Source organism: Triturus cristatus, chromosome 11, assembly GCF_964204655.1.
Source record: "Triturus cristatus chromosome 11, aTriCri1.1, whole genome shotgun sequence".
Taxonomy (NCBI): Eukaryota; Metazoa; Chordata; class Amphibia; order Caudata; family Salamandridae; genus Triturus; species Triturus cristatus.
The window spans coordinates 758321100-758335928 of NC_140594.1; the positions used below are offsets into that span (position 1 = coordinate 758321100).

At 46.8% G+C, this 14829-nt stretch overlaps 1 protein-coding gene across 5 annotated transcripts in view; it reads left to right on the plus strand.

Moving 5' to 3' along the window:
- The window catches only part of SNED1 (sushi, nidogen and EGF like domains 1), a 3096442-nt gene that overhangs the window by 1695097 nt on the left and 1386516 nt on the right, over positions 1-14829 (plus strand). For all 5 annotated transcript variants that reach the window (XM_085634426.1, XM_085634427.1, XM_085634428.1 and 2 more), the window contains one exon: positions 10112-10225. In XM_085634426.1, the coding sequence (XP_085490552.1) occupies positions 10112-10225 (114 nt within the window). The remainder of the gene's footprint in view (positions 1-10111; positions 10226-14829) is intronic.

Genomic DNA, 14829 nt, shown 5'->3' on the forward strand with positions numbered 1-14829 from the left:
CAGGAAGAATTGGATCCATTCCTTGCACTGTCGGAAGGTGCCGCCCGGATTGGTGGAGTCTGCCGTGCTGACCGATCAACGAGAAGTCCTAGCAGCAGAGACAGGCCGTGTTGCGAGGCCAAACGACGCTGAGGAGCTCTTTTCGGACCACACGACTTCTGGAGGAAGGCGATATCATCTGCGACCAAGGAAGTGAGATCTTCAGTACCGGGACATACTGTCAGAACGGCCCTTGGGTTAGTGAAACGGAGAGCCGATGAGGCAAGGGGGGGGGATCAGCCCTGCATTAGTGTAGTGACACCCGTCTTGGCCCGCTGGTGAAGAAATCAACCGCTGCCCAAGGGGAAGAGTTCTGACAGACCTTTTTAGTTGCAGGAAGATATCAGGGTACTGTTTCTTTTTGACATGGAGACGAAGAAAGTCCTTTGTGCGTTGGGGTTCATGCTAACAATAGCTATTGTTGGCATAACAACATGGTTTGTGGAGGAGGTCACACCCGCTCGGAAAACACTTGTGTTGACGACTCCGGTGCCTGCGGAGCACTACTTTTATACATTGCCGTATCAAGAATTAAAGCATCGACAGTCCTACTTGAATAACACTTTCATTCAGATGCTGCATCATACCCACGTTGCTACGAATGCTACGAACTGTTGGATATGTGGGATGATGCCAGCCCATCAGAAGAAAGGAGGTACGCCATTCATACCACTTCCTTTCTCTCATAATGGCTCTTGTAGAGCATGGTGCACTTTGCTGTTTGCTACTCGGAAACCGACAGTGGGACGGTTGCTTTTCAGACTTAATAAAGAATGTCATCAGGACAGAAATGGATATCCACAAGCAAATGGAACAATTTGGGAACGGGAAGAGTACCGACCGGACAATGAATCCATTCCCTATATTTTCACGAATACCAGAGACACTGTGGGGAAGGAAAAATTCGTGATCCAAGTGGCCCAAGCCCAAGCGGACCTGTGTGTCCAGAGTGTGGGTTTTATCCCTGTTGGTGTCAGTGATTGTATAACAGTATTAAACATTGATGGGCTGAACAACAGCACCTTCCTAGCATCTCATAATACCTATTTCGTATGTGGAAATAAAGGTTATTACCGTTTGCCGGCTGGGTGGTCCGGGGTATGCTATGTATCATTCCTATTACCTCCTGTATTTCTAGCACCCGCGTCGTATCATAAGGACTTGAAATTGCTGAATAACGTGACTGTAAATAGATATAAACGTACTTTATCAATTGATGATGTGGATCAAACAGATACTAGCTTGCAACAGTATATTGATTTCAATTTAGGACTGTTTTTCTTTGTTGGAGCTGCTTTGAATAGTAGGAAGATCCGGAGATTAACGAGAGTGGTAGAAGCTGTGACTAATCAGACTGCTGCTGCTCTTGGGAATCTTACGGAAGAATTACAGATAACCAGGATTGTTGCATTGCAGAATCGTATGGTATTGGATGTGATGCTAGCTGATCGAGGAGGAGCCTGTAAAATTATTGGAAGCAGCTGCTGTGTGTTTATCCCTGATCATACGCCATCTGTTTATAGCGCTATTAATAAGCTGCATAAAATAGCAGCTGAAATCCACACAGAAAACGGCACTTGGTCCTTTTCTGGATGGTTTTGGGCGTTGGTTACTGCCTGGGGTTGGAAGGTTCTAACTGGTCTTTGTATTATCATAGCAATTCTGTTCTTTCTCTGTATGTGTATTCAATGTGGACCATTATGCTGTTCTGTATGCATTTCATTCTGCATTCCAGATAAGAAAGCTATTGCCGATGTTGCTCGCCAGAAGGGTCTAGCTAAAGAGGTTAAAGGAATGATGATAATTGACATATACGATGATTATTCTTGGAAGCCGGATGTCTTCAGTAAATGCTGAAAGGGTCGTCTGTTGTAAATTAAAGCAGAATGTGATTAAGCATTTACTGAAAACATTAATGCTTCCCTTTTATCGTGTTCTCTTCAATATGTTGGCCGAAGTCCGGACTCCATTTTGTATCATCACGCTGCCATGTGTTCGCCACGAGGAGAGTCCGACCTCTGTGTTAGTTGCTCTTGTAATCTGCCTAGCAACAGTTTATAAATAGCCCTCTTGACCATCTGGTGCATGCCCAGACTTGACCACGTCTGTTATAATTAGCTTTGCTTGACCATGTGTTTTTGTGGGCTCAAGGAGTGTGTTAGCTCCGCCCATGTATTGATTCAGTATCGAGAATGACCCTAAATGGTAATGTTCTTCGACTTCATGTGCTATCCACCCACTCATGAGCCCCTCTGTTGTGTATAAAAGGGGACTGTGTACGTAAGTTCTGTGTGCTACTCCTTGCAATACTGAAGAGTGTTGTGTGGATTGTAGGACCACCCTTAAGGGTTAATAAACGTTGTTTTTGTACTTTGCAGTTTCCGTGCCAACTTCCTTATAGATTTCGTTACAGAAGAGCGAACCCTTGTCTCTTGCGGGCCTAGCTGGGGCCTGTATTCATCAACCATGTCCCTCATAAGGTGTGTCAGGCCTTAAAGCATATTTCTTCCACACACACAGACTTTGTTGCATGTAATCATAATCCCACTCTGGATCCCCATAACCTTGAAAAATACATAAATCAGCCTTATTTATCAATTCAGGGTCAAAGGATCCTGCTCTTGGCCACTCTTTCATCTGTGGCACCATGTCTGCTGTCCACCCTGCAAGGTTATTAGTAAATGGGACAACATTATACCAACTATTTTCTCCCTTTGCTATTATTTCATTGGGTGTCAAGTCACTGTTTCCTTTCCTTTCTTTTCTCTGTAAAAAACTTGTCATTCCCTGCATATTTCGTACGTGAAGTGATCTTACTTCAGCTGGAGGGGAACTTTGTCCTAACTCTATCATATCCTCTGCGCGAAATGGATGCCCAGTCCTTGTTGTACTACTGGGAATCACCTGCTCTCCTCTTAATTGTTCTCTAAAAGCACTTTGTTCCTCTAATCTTCTTCTATTTATTCCCGCATTTCTGTTCTCAGCCTCTTGCCACAATTCCATGCGTTCCCGGTCAAGAACTCTTCTAGTTTCACTCTCCACTGAGTTTATTTCTTCCTCATCTTTCTCACCCTCTCCAATCACATTCTTGATTTCTAGATCATATCCTATGTCCCTTACAACTGGTTTTGCATCTGGTTTAAATGATATGGAATTACATATATTTGAACAGTCATCAGCAATAAGGCCTAATCCCTTAATTGTATTCTGTATTACCTTTACAGTGGTGGTCATGACACGATAACCCTTATCCTCTTCCTGATATATTTTTGATTGTGCCCCTAAATCAAACTTCACCTGTGGGGTGCTAGTATAATATCCATTTCCCTCACTTGAGTTTTGAGGAATCTTGCTAGCCCATTCTAATATATCTTTTGACTTTTGTTCCAGCAATTTTACTGAAATGTCTCCTGTTAAGGACACTGTTCCCTCATATACTTTTTCAGGTTTAAGAGGGTCTTTATTAATTGTTTGAGCAAAATCAACCTCCCCCATTTTTAATAAGTCATCAACCTTTGGTGACACTTTGTTTATGTCAGTCAAGGGTATTAATATCGGATCTTTATAGCCTAAAGCTGGAACATCATTGTCCACTGAGTCTATTGAGGTAGTGGATTCCTTATCTTCCACTGACAATGATGGATACATACCCTGACGGCATAAGGTCCCTTTAATTATCTCAGAATATGTCGGGGGTGGTGCTGTGGCTTCAACATGGGAATCCTGACTGAATATCTTCCACATGTCCAATGATGCTAATCTTTTGTTCTCTTATCTCCTTTATATACTCTTAAGTTATATGATATTACATGGGCTATCACTGTATTATCAAAAGAGCCATCTGGTGGCCATGGAACCAGGGAAGTCTCTGTGCCTTCTACCCATTCCTGACAATGTCTTTTTATTCTGTCAGAGTCTCCTGGAAATGTGGAAATCATATGGCCTAAAGGAGTCCCTTTGTCTCCCTGCCTCCCCTTGGAAGATTTCTTAACGAAAGGCATGACCTCACAATTTTCCTTTTAATCTACCCAAAAACGTTTACTATTCTTAAAGGCTACTGTCCTAATGTAGTACAGACAAAAAATACAGTTGGTATCTCTGATAATGCAAGAGAACTCATAATCTATAACACATGATATAACAATCACAAATCTACATTATATTTATATATACATATATATTTAGAAAAACAACACATAATATATGAATACAAAATGTCAACTTTTCCTCTTTCTCTGACGTTTTCCTAATTCAAACTGGCAGGATAAACCTCTTAGATAATTCCTATTTCTCTAATAATTCCCAAAGGGAAAGAAAAATAGTCTGCCAAGTTTAACTAAATAAAACTCTATTTCACTGATGATTCCTAAACAAAAGGTCGGTCAGGATCAACAAAACACATTTAATTCTCTCTCTCTGACGATTCCTAAACAAAGGTCTGCCAGGATTAACTAAATACACATCCCGCTTGTAACAGTCGTGGATCAATACACAAGGATTCAACAATCGCCCTTTTTTCCTACCTTATCTGGCCGCTGCAGACGTCCCCCAGACGGGTACCCCGTCGTCCAAAAAACAGATCTTTCGTATCAACGGGCGTCTGTCATCCTCCTCAAATTGTGCACGACTAAATTAGTTGTCCGAAGGGGACCCGAAGGGGAACCTCCCCAGCGGCAGGCAAGAGCAAAGGGGATCTCTTGGCTGGCTCTGCCACGATGTCGGGAATAAATCCTTTAAGCAGTGCAAATCATTTAATCACCACATCTGCAACTAAAGGGAGCACAAAAAGGTTTATTGTACATGCCAGCCTAATTCAGCTGGGAGAGTGATGTGCTATGAGCGAAGCACAAGTCAGTCTCAACTAACATACACTTTAAGTCTATTTCTTATAATACTAATTTTGGCCTAGATCCAGATTTATTACAATGTTCACAATAGAAAAAGCTTCCTGCCTTTCCGTTATGTCCCACCCAGATTATATACATTTATTTAAAGAACAGCTCTTTCCTGTTGTTTGTGACTTCTCATGCCAAACTAACAGACTACAATGGAAAACATTCTTGCTGCTCTGAATTTCCTGTTACATATCCTAGGCAGGACGTTCTCAGCGCGAATACAATGAAGAGGAAAAAACACTTAAACCAAACCGCATTTAGACCTTTTTTTGAAAGCAGGCTGTAGGTTATTTCCTGATACAATTGTGCAGCTTTAACATGCATGTTTAAACAGCATTATACAGTTTTTCTGTCTTTACATAATATTTCACAGTGTGTGGGCACTTGACAGATAAAACTGAATAATTAGGTCCTAAATCTAAATTAGGGTTTTGATTCCTTTCACTCTCACCCACAGAGAGGGTTGGGCATTGGTGACGGCAATATTTTATTTTTTTTTTATTATTTTTTTTAAACCGTTTATTGCAATCTCAAGAATATACAAGTATGGGCCTACAACCTTCCGTCCGGCCGCTAGAATGACAGGAGCATATGACATACGTTCAAAAACACTTGGCGTTGCAGAGAAGCAAAATCAGGAGGTATCAACGTCGTGGGCCACATCACTCTGACCCCACAATACGGTTTCATTTTATACAAACAACACGAAAAACCACACCCGCAAGGCAACCCGCAATCGAAAGTAACAGCACGTGCTCCCCGAATGGGGGACCCCAGCCATCCACAGGAGTCTAAAGAGGGGAAGGGGAACAGATCGAGGACTGGGGGAACTCTGTGCCCGGGGTTGGGGAAAGGAGTCAACTAAGGAGACGGGGCTGGTGAGGCAGCAGGCAGCAGTGGTGGCGCGCAGATACCCCCGCGGTAGGCGTTCCAGGGGCCCCATACTTTCACCCATGCCCCAGGCTTACCCCTCGCCACATACACCACCTTTTCTCGGAACATGCACCAATCCATGTGTTCTTTCCAGGCCGACACCGCCGGGGGCCTCTGGGATCCCCACAGTTGAGCAATGTCACGCTTAGCTATCATATATCCCAGAGTCACCCATCGCGTCTGCGGAACCGAGTAGTCAGTTGGTTCTCACACATTCAGCAGGCATCTCCTCGCTTCAGGCAGCAGCGCGACATGCGTAACCACTCGCAGGACCTCATGCACACCACGCCAGAATCGCTCCACCTTCGGGCATTCCCACAAAATATGCAAAAAAGTCGCCAAAGCACCACACCCACGCTTACACAACCCATCCTCAGCATAGCCCATACGCAGAAGCCTTGGCCCCGTCATGTAAACCCGGTGGAGTATCTTAAGCTGGACGAAGCGAAGGCGAGCCGGTATGGCCACCTCCTTCGGAGAGGCCACCGCGGAAATCCAGTCCTCGTCGTCCAACTCCAGCCCATCGGCAACCCAAGCCTCGCGGAGGCCAGTCAGCAAGCCCGAGCGGTCATTAATCAATTTTTTGTAAATAAGGGAGATAGTGCTGTCCGGAACGTGGCCATCCAGCACTCTATCCTCCAGGGGGGAAGACTCCGGGATGGAGGCGACGTCTGGGAAGACGGAGCCCAGTGCGTGACGGACCTGCAAGTACCGAAAGTATTCACTGCCCTGCAGCTGAAACTCTGTCTGCAGCGCCTCGAATGTTTTAAAGCCCCCCCTCGTCCAGAGATCCCCCACTTTACTGATGCCTATCGTGTCCCACTTCTCGAAGCCCTTCGAGGTCCACAGGGAGCCCAATCTCTCAGACGCGTACAACGGTGATGCCCGGGTCAAACGGTCCTTCCACCCCATAGCTGCATTAGCCGCGTGCCATACTCGCACCATGACACGCGTAGGTCCCGTCAGGCGGGGGTCGGGCGCGCCAGAGTAGAGCGCTCGATTATAGTCGCCACCAGGCAGGAGCATCTTGTCCATTTCAAATGCCGGGTTTAAGGCGGGCCCGTAAAGGCCATGATTAATTGCAGCTAGCTGGGAGGCCCAGTAATACCGTTTAATATCCGGGAGGGCAATCCCCCCGTCGTACCATGGGAGCGTCAACTTCGCCAGGGCAATACGCGGCCTCCCGTCCCAGAACAGGCGGCGCTGTAGACTCTCCACCTCACGGAAGTAGCGCGCCGGGACTAAATCCATAGTGTTCAGGAGAGCGTACAGGAAGCGTGGCAACGACACCATCTTAAACAATGCCGCCCGGCCGAGCGGCGAAAGCGGCAGGCGCCGCCAGCGCGCGACGTCCTCCTTCAAGCGCTGGAGGGGGGGAAGCAAATTCCGCTCGTAGCGGGCCTCCGGGTCTAGAGTAATATAAACACCCAGGTACCGAAACCCCTGAGAGGCAATCTGGATCGGGCAGCCCCGCGGGAGGACGGGAGCCTCCCCGGAAAGCACATACACACATGATTTAGCCCAGTTGATGACAAGGCCTGAGTTGCGGCCGAATGAGCGCAAAACATCAACCAGGACAATCAGTGATTTACGCGGGGAGGCTAGGTACAAAAGGATATCGTCAGGTGACGGCAATATTATACTAGAAAGGACAGGCCCTTTTCAGCCTGCCACCTTCAGAAGAAGACATACCGTCAGGTTATCTGCTCAATCTGTGAGGTGACATGGAAGGAGAGTGCATGTTTCTTCTGAGACCAGGACATTGTGGAGTGGTGTTTTGTGCTGTACTTTATGTGGACGGGAATCCATTTTGGAGCGCCTGTGTGTGGATTACTGGCAAAAAATGGAAATTGGAGTTGAGCCGGTTTCCACATCTTTATCTTTGAAGTGAGCCAGATACCAGTAGCTGGAGGGTGAGACTGACTTTCATTTGAAGTGCAAAGCTATCCCCAGCATCTTTCTGTCTCCTCTTTCCCAGAGGTACTTCTGCAGATTGCTTTCTGTAATTGTTGGGTAGAAAGGCCTCTCCTTCTTTTGTCCATTTGCTTCACATCCTCTTTCAGGCCACTTAACTTCACCCAATGTTCCTGCTGATTCTACAGAATGAAAGACTATAGCTGGGACAGCCAATGTGAAACCAGCAGCACCCAAAATCCAGACATAACGCAAAATAGAGGCAGGCTATAAAATTCACATTTCAATCTGCTAGCCAAGAACAAATACTGGTTAGAAATCACAGGTCTTGACTGAGGCACGAGACCAACCTGAGTTGCCTGAGTTATCTACTGAGTTCCAGGGCTAGAGGGTCTGGCTGCCATTGCCTTGCCAAGTCAGAAACAACTACTGTGGAAAGGGGTGTAACCCTGCATGAGTAAAAGAGAGACAGAAAAGGAAATCACAGCCCGGTATCCTGCGTTGCGAAGAAGCGTGCAAAGGAATCTAAGAACTATCTCTACATCAGTGCTGCAAGGCTCAGCGGGAGGATCAGCCCACAAGCAACTGTGTTGAGCCCCCTGTATTGCTGAAACTCTGCGTATGTCCCTGGTTACCAATAACAGGATCTTATGCTTGCTTGGTCGGCCTCCATTTTGTTGGATTGGTTGATGGTGCTGCCAGTGAGGCTTTGCAGTGTAAGGCCCTGCAAACCACATCTAAGATCACAGGTGTGGCTTGCAGCAACTTGAAAACTTATCTGGGTGCATATCGCTCTCCCATGTTGTACATCCAACAACGAGTGACGGTCTCTAACTGTTACCAAAGTTGCCTCAACTTTCACTGCTGTGGACCCGGGAATCCTTGTGCGGACATACCAGGCCACATTTGTAGCCCCCACTCTTGTGCCTGTGGAATGTTTCCGTTATTGCCCAAAGGTTTGTTCCTTCATACCAGAGACTTCCAACTGGATGGGGGTTACTGGTGGGGTTACTTGAGATGGTGCAATCCCCCAGTAGAGCACAGATGACTGGTCGGCAAACTCAGTGTAAAAGGTAACTGTACTGGCATTTGACTTGTCCTGCAGAGGTCCTGTGAACAGTGCTGATGCCAATCACTAAGAAGTGAAGATCGACAGGGTTACATGCACGGATGAGCCGGTGGGCCCATCTGAGAACCTGGATGGCTGCGAACTCGGGGAGCTGGGCCACAGCTCTTAAGGCAGCATACTGACAGTGAGAAAAGCTACAAAATGTCTGATCAACATTCACGAAATGTTGCTGGAAATTTGGACTGCACCACAGTATCTAATCGTAACTATGTTGGGACAGATTATCTGGTGGGACACAGGTGCAATGGACACATCCACAAAAAACTAAAAGGCACAAAACTCACTGGGGCAGGTATTAAATATTAGGAAGTGACTTTAACGAGTAAAGATTCTACAGAAATTAGATTTGGGTAGTTCTAAAGCATGTGAGACATTCTTTCATAACTTATCCATGAACTTGATTGTACCGCGAAGAACTTCCCTTATACATGCCTATGAACCTTGTTCATTTCTGTTTGCATGTGTAGTATTTAGTTGTGCATAGATCAAATTGTTTTTCCTTTTTAAAACACTGATTGGGCACTTGTTTATTAATTGTTATTGCATGGTTATTAGTATTAAGTATTTAGACTGCTCCACCTCCCAGATTAAGCCTAGGACTGCTCTGCTTCACTACCCTAAAGGTCACTCCTTAAAAGGGTGCACTTGGTCCTTGGTTTTAGGTTCAAAAGTAAGATGACCACTGCTCATCGTTGGTAAAAGTCCCTGATTGTCACATTTGAAGTCCAGTAACCCCTGTGACTCTCCAGCCAGATGCGACAGCTATGCATTGCAAAGGTACTCTCGTTCTTTTTTACATCTAGATGATAGCCCCCTTTTATAAAGAAAGGAGATTGTGGAGTAGAAGTACATGGTTCCCTAAAGTTACTAAGATGTACTGACTTCCATGTCATTGTTTGGGAGTTACTTCATCCTTCACAGCTTGACACTGCATTACTCAAAGTTTATGATTTTAGCCTTGGGCACACTGGAATAAAATAGCATACAGACTTCGCTGCATGGGTTTTAGTCAAATCCTTAAACCTGCGCTCTTTTGACATCTTATGTTCCCACCTAACTTCAGATAATCTGGGTGTGTTGTATAGGCTGAGGAAACATTTGTTGAAGAATATAGAGGCATGAGGAGCAGAAAGTAAACATTTTTTTTTATATTGATGGTCTTGTTGCACTGCTGAATATTGTGGTTCTTTTTGCCTTACAGCACCGTCTCCCTGCTTTGCAAATCCATGTGATAATGGAGGGACCTGTGAGGACCTGAGGAAAGAATTCAATTGTATTTGCCCTGCTGGATTTACTGGGGAACGCTGCCAAACTGGTAAGATCTGAAAGTCTCAAGATCTAAGTCTTTTATGATCAGTGACCCATAGTCTTTAGGAGGCATATTGTAGGGGTATTGGCAGCCAGATAGTGGTACTGTGAGTGTGCACAGTTACCTGTGCTGTTCTAGAGGCCATAGCTGTGACTTACACCCTAACATTCACTTTCAAGAACAGATGCTAAAGCCAACCAGGGAATGACTTCCATTATTGTATCAGCTTTGGCTAATGCATGGGGTTGCATTGAGTGAAAGGTTTGAAGAGTGTTTGATACCACAGTCAGGGGTAGAGTTCTAACTTTTAGAGAGTAGAGTAAAGATGAATTGTGAGGATGTCAGACCCCATTCATGATGCCACAGCAGCAAAAGGAGCTACTGAGCCCCAACCCTGATGGTTGAGGTAATTGGCCACTGGTGTGCTGGAATCCATCCTACTATCACTCTGTAAACTGGGCCAAACATAATCCTTTGCACACTTTACTCTCAGAGTCGGGAGTGTGAGCAGCCTTAAGAAGGGGCAAGAGCTCATAACTCAGTAGTCAACCAAAGGAACAATAACATATTGCCCAACCAACTTCTCTCCTGTTATGTAAAATAAAGTACTTTAATCACACAGCAGAACTAAATACTCTCAGTTCGGTGGAAATGACATAGAGGGTTGCAAATGACGCTACGTTAAACAGTTAGGTTCTACACCCCCTTCTTCCCAGTATCTTTCCAGTATCTCCTTTCCTCCCGCTATAGTGAAGCTCCTCTGTCTATAATCCTCAACACACTACACGTTTTGGCAGGATTAGACGGAGGTGCAGATTGCTCAAATTGTCCCATGTTAAATGTACAACTCAGTTCAATGCCTCTTTGCCTCTTCAGCAAAAAGCGTTATCTTGCACAGCAGACTAACCAACACACATTTACTCACGCTTATTGTCTTGTCTCCAGTGAAGGCTAAGCCCCATGATTTACCTGCTGATTATTGTAGCAGTTCTGCTGTGCTGCAGATACAGCATCAACTCCTGGCGTCACAACAGAAACTCCTTTCTGGCAGCCTCACTCTGAAAGAAGATTGCATGGGTAGTAGGTGAGGCGCGGGTGGTGGCTTACATGATCATAGCGTAGGTCACTCTCTGGAGGAGCTCCGGCCCAGCTTGTGGATAGAAGGAGCTTCCCGCTCCTGTGGGCCCCCAATCCTCACCTCCGCTGGTGGATTCTTGTTGCCCAGTCTCCTGTGCACTGGTTGAGGTGCCTACAGATTTTGAAATTCGCTCTGCAGTGTAGGGAGCAGCACCTGGTCTTCATGCTGGATGGAGGATCCAAGATGGCGGCTAAACGACTACATGCGCAGGTTGTTGTGATGAGCTCCCTGAAAGGTGATCTTGATGTTCCGGCTCTAGTAGACATCCGATTAGCCTTTGCTAATCACTGCCTGGGGTACTGGGGTCTCACAGCAGAGTCAGGTATGCCTGCAACGGCATTAGAGAGGTCTTTGGGGTCAGGACCTGGTGCTAGGCCTCAAGGTGAGACACATGACTTGAGCACTGTACCATTTCGGGTCCTGCTGGTGGCATGGTGGGGGTGAAATTGAGTTGAGGAGCCAAGCTAATCACTACCGCACCCCATCCTGTCGCCTTTGTTTGTCCTGTCACATTTGGCCAAGGGGGCAAGCAGGATTTTGATGCTGCATCCTTGGCGTGCCAGAAGGTTGGGACCCTGAGCACATACCAACACAGTGAGGAAGGACATTGAAGTACTGGTGACTTACCTTTCTGGGGGTGGGGGGGTGTGGCTGTGTGCAGAGTGAGAACCCCTGCTGAGTGATTCAGACACTTAGACTCTGTTCTGTTGATGAGCATTGAAGCTCTCTTAATCAGTCAATAAGGGAATTTTGAAGCATCTACTCACCCGTGAGGGTCTCAAGGCGCTGGGGGGTGGAGAGGGTGCAACTCCGAGTCAGCCAAAAAGCCAGGTCATGGGGCTCTGCCTGAAGGTGTGCAAAGTTGGGGAGCGTCTGATGTTGACCGGGAGCTCGTTCCAGGCCTTAGACGCGATGTAGAAAGCTCTTCCACCCGCTCTGGTTCTGTGAATGTGCTGGGTTTCTGCTAGGGCAAGTTCATTGGAGCGGACATTTGTTTTGAGTACGTGGGAGGAGACTTTCGTTGAGGTAATTTCTTAATGTCTGTGAGACTGTCTGGTTGGAAAGAGGTGTACTTTTTTTTCTTCAATTTTATATAGCGTGAACTTGACCCGAAGGTATCACAGAGCTTTACATGAGGACCAGTTTTTGACTGCCATTTTAAACTTGGTAGAGAACATTTGTGCCTATTCCACTAGTGCTATGGCTGCCTCCACAGCTCTTTCCAGAGGTGTCCCGGCTTCTGATATCTGCCGGGCAGATTTATGGTGATCTCAGCAAACATTTGGCATGACCAACTGCCTGATGTCTTAGAGATTGGTACTTTGCCTGAGCAATGTATTGTGACTTCCTTGGTTAATCAGCACTACTATTTTCTACTTCCATGGAAGTATTGCTTCGAGACTCATTCTCACCATGAGAAATATTCTGAAAGGTGTACCCATTATTAGAAAGTTACTTACCTTTGGTAACAACATTTCTCCAGAATGGGGGTACGTGGCTTGGACGCATGGGGGACTAGTCGTGTTCGCCAGAGCTCCCACCGGTGGTGTCAAAATCCGACAAAATCTTGGACCCCCCTGTGGTAGTGGGGGGACAACACCTGATTGGAGCACCCAACCAGAGACGATCAACTGCCTGCAGTGGCCGGCATGGGAGCTGGCGAGGTTGCGGCATTGGAGGCCGTAGGGCACCATCAAGGAGCACGATCGGGCGAAACACTGGAGGTCTACGGTCCAGCGCGAAGAGTGATCTGTTCGGCGAAGACGCGGAGGAAAGCAGCAGACTCCCGGGAGAGAGCGGTGCTGGGCGGTGAAGACCGCGTAACAAATCCTGCATGCGACGTAGGGCTCCAGCAGGTGACCCGAGAACCGGGAAGTACAGGCCCAGCTGAAGGTGAGGTGCCACAGAGTGAGCAGCAGGGGAGGGGCGCCCGGGCTGTACGGCCGACGTGGCCCAGCCTGAAGGCAGCTCGCGGTGAAGAGCCCCAGCGCCGGTCCCATAACTAGGACAGAGGTGAGACGATTGGGGGTGCGCATAGTTTAAAACCGTCCCCTCAACCAACAAAACCAGCGACAAAGCGGGTGGAGGGCCTCACCCCCGCAGAGCAGCATCGTAGAGGAAATCAGGGGTGCGCAGTCCCCTCAAAGGGCTGGAAGACGGCGAAGACGGACGATCCTGGGTCTCAGCTGCCAGCGGGCCCAACAGGGATCCCTCCAGTGATTGACTGCCAAAAAGTTGGGTCAGGCCCAATGAAGCACCAGGTTCTGCCACCAGGCTCCAATGATTAGTATCTAGGACACTGCCAGAATTGTTTGGAGAGAGGGGGCACATGGTTGGGTCCTACACAACTTGTTGAAGTGATTCCAGGTACTGGCAGCGCTGGAACTACGGGAAACAACCTTTACAACGCAGTCATTTCATCGCACTAGCTTTACATAGCAGTCATTACATCGCAACATCCTTTACATCGCATGTCATTACAATGCAGCCATTACATCACATGTCCCTATAATGCATGTCTATACATCGCATGTCACTACAACGCAGGCATTACATCGCAAGTCATTACAATGCATACCATTACAACGCATAGTACCCTTACACTATCCAACACTTACCCTACTGTTTCACTCACTGGAGTTAGAATAGTAATTTTTTAGCCCTACACTATCCAACATTTAACCTACTGTTGCACTCACTGGAGTTAGAATAGTAATTATTACCCCTATACTACCCAACACTTACCTTAAATGCTATGTAATGGTGTGCATTGTAAAGGTATGCATTGTAAAGGTATAATGTGATGTAATGGAATGCGTTGTAAAGTAGTTTCTGAAAATGTGATGTAATGGCATGCGATGTAAAATAATGCATTGTAAAGGATGTTGCAATGTAAAAACTTTGTTGTAAAGGCATGCATTGTAAATGTATGCGTTGTAACGTCATACATTCGGAACTGCGTGTGCTGGGGCTTTCTGGTGCGGGCGGGCGTTCCTGGGTGCCTGATATCCATGAGGCCTGAGAGAAACAGGGGCGGACTGGCTCCCCTGGCATCCCACTAAAGTATCTTGTACCGGTCTACATACCCGAGTGGGAAACGGACAGGATCTGACCAAAAAGGGTGGAAGAAACTGGTAGTACGGCTGGTTGCCCCTGGCTGCGCTCCCCAGGCCCGACTGGGTTCCAGGATGGCGAAAGAGAAAGCACAGGCCAATAAAATTTCAAATTATGTGCAGTCATGCCTGGTTGTCCCGGCCGGAAAGGCTGCAAATCAGGAGGAACAGGGGGATGATGGGCAGCATCTTTCGAACCTGAATCCAACGCTGGCATACAACATGGCAGCGATTCACTCATCCAGGGAGGATATGGTACATAGGATCAATGCCTTGGCGATAGATGTGAATCTTTTAAGGTGCGATCTCCACAGGGTGTCGGCTTTGGTATCCGCCATTGAGCAAAACGTGGAAACAAT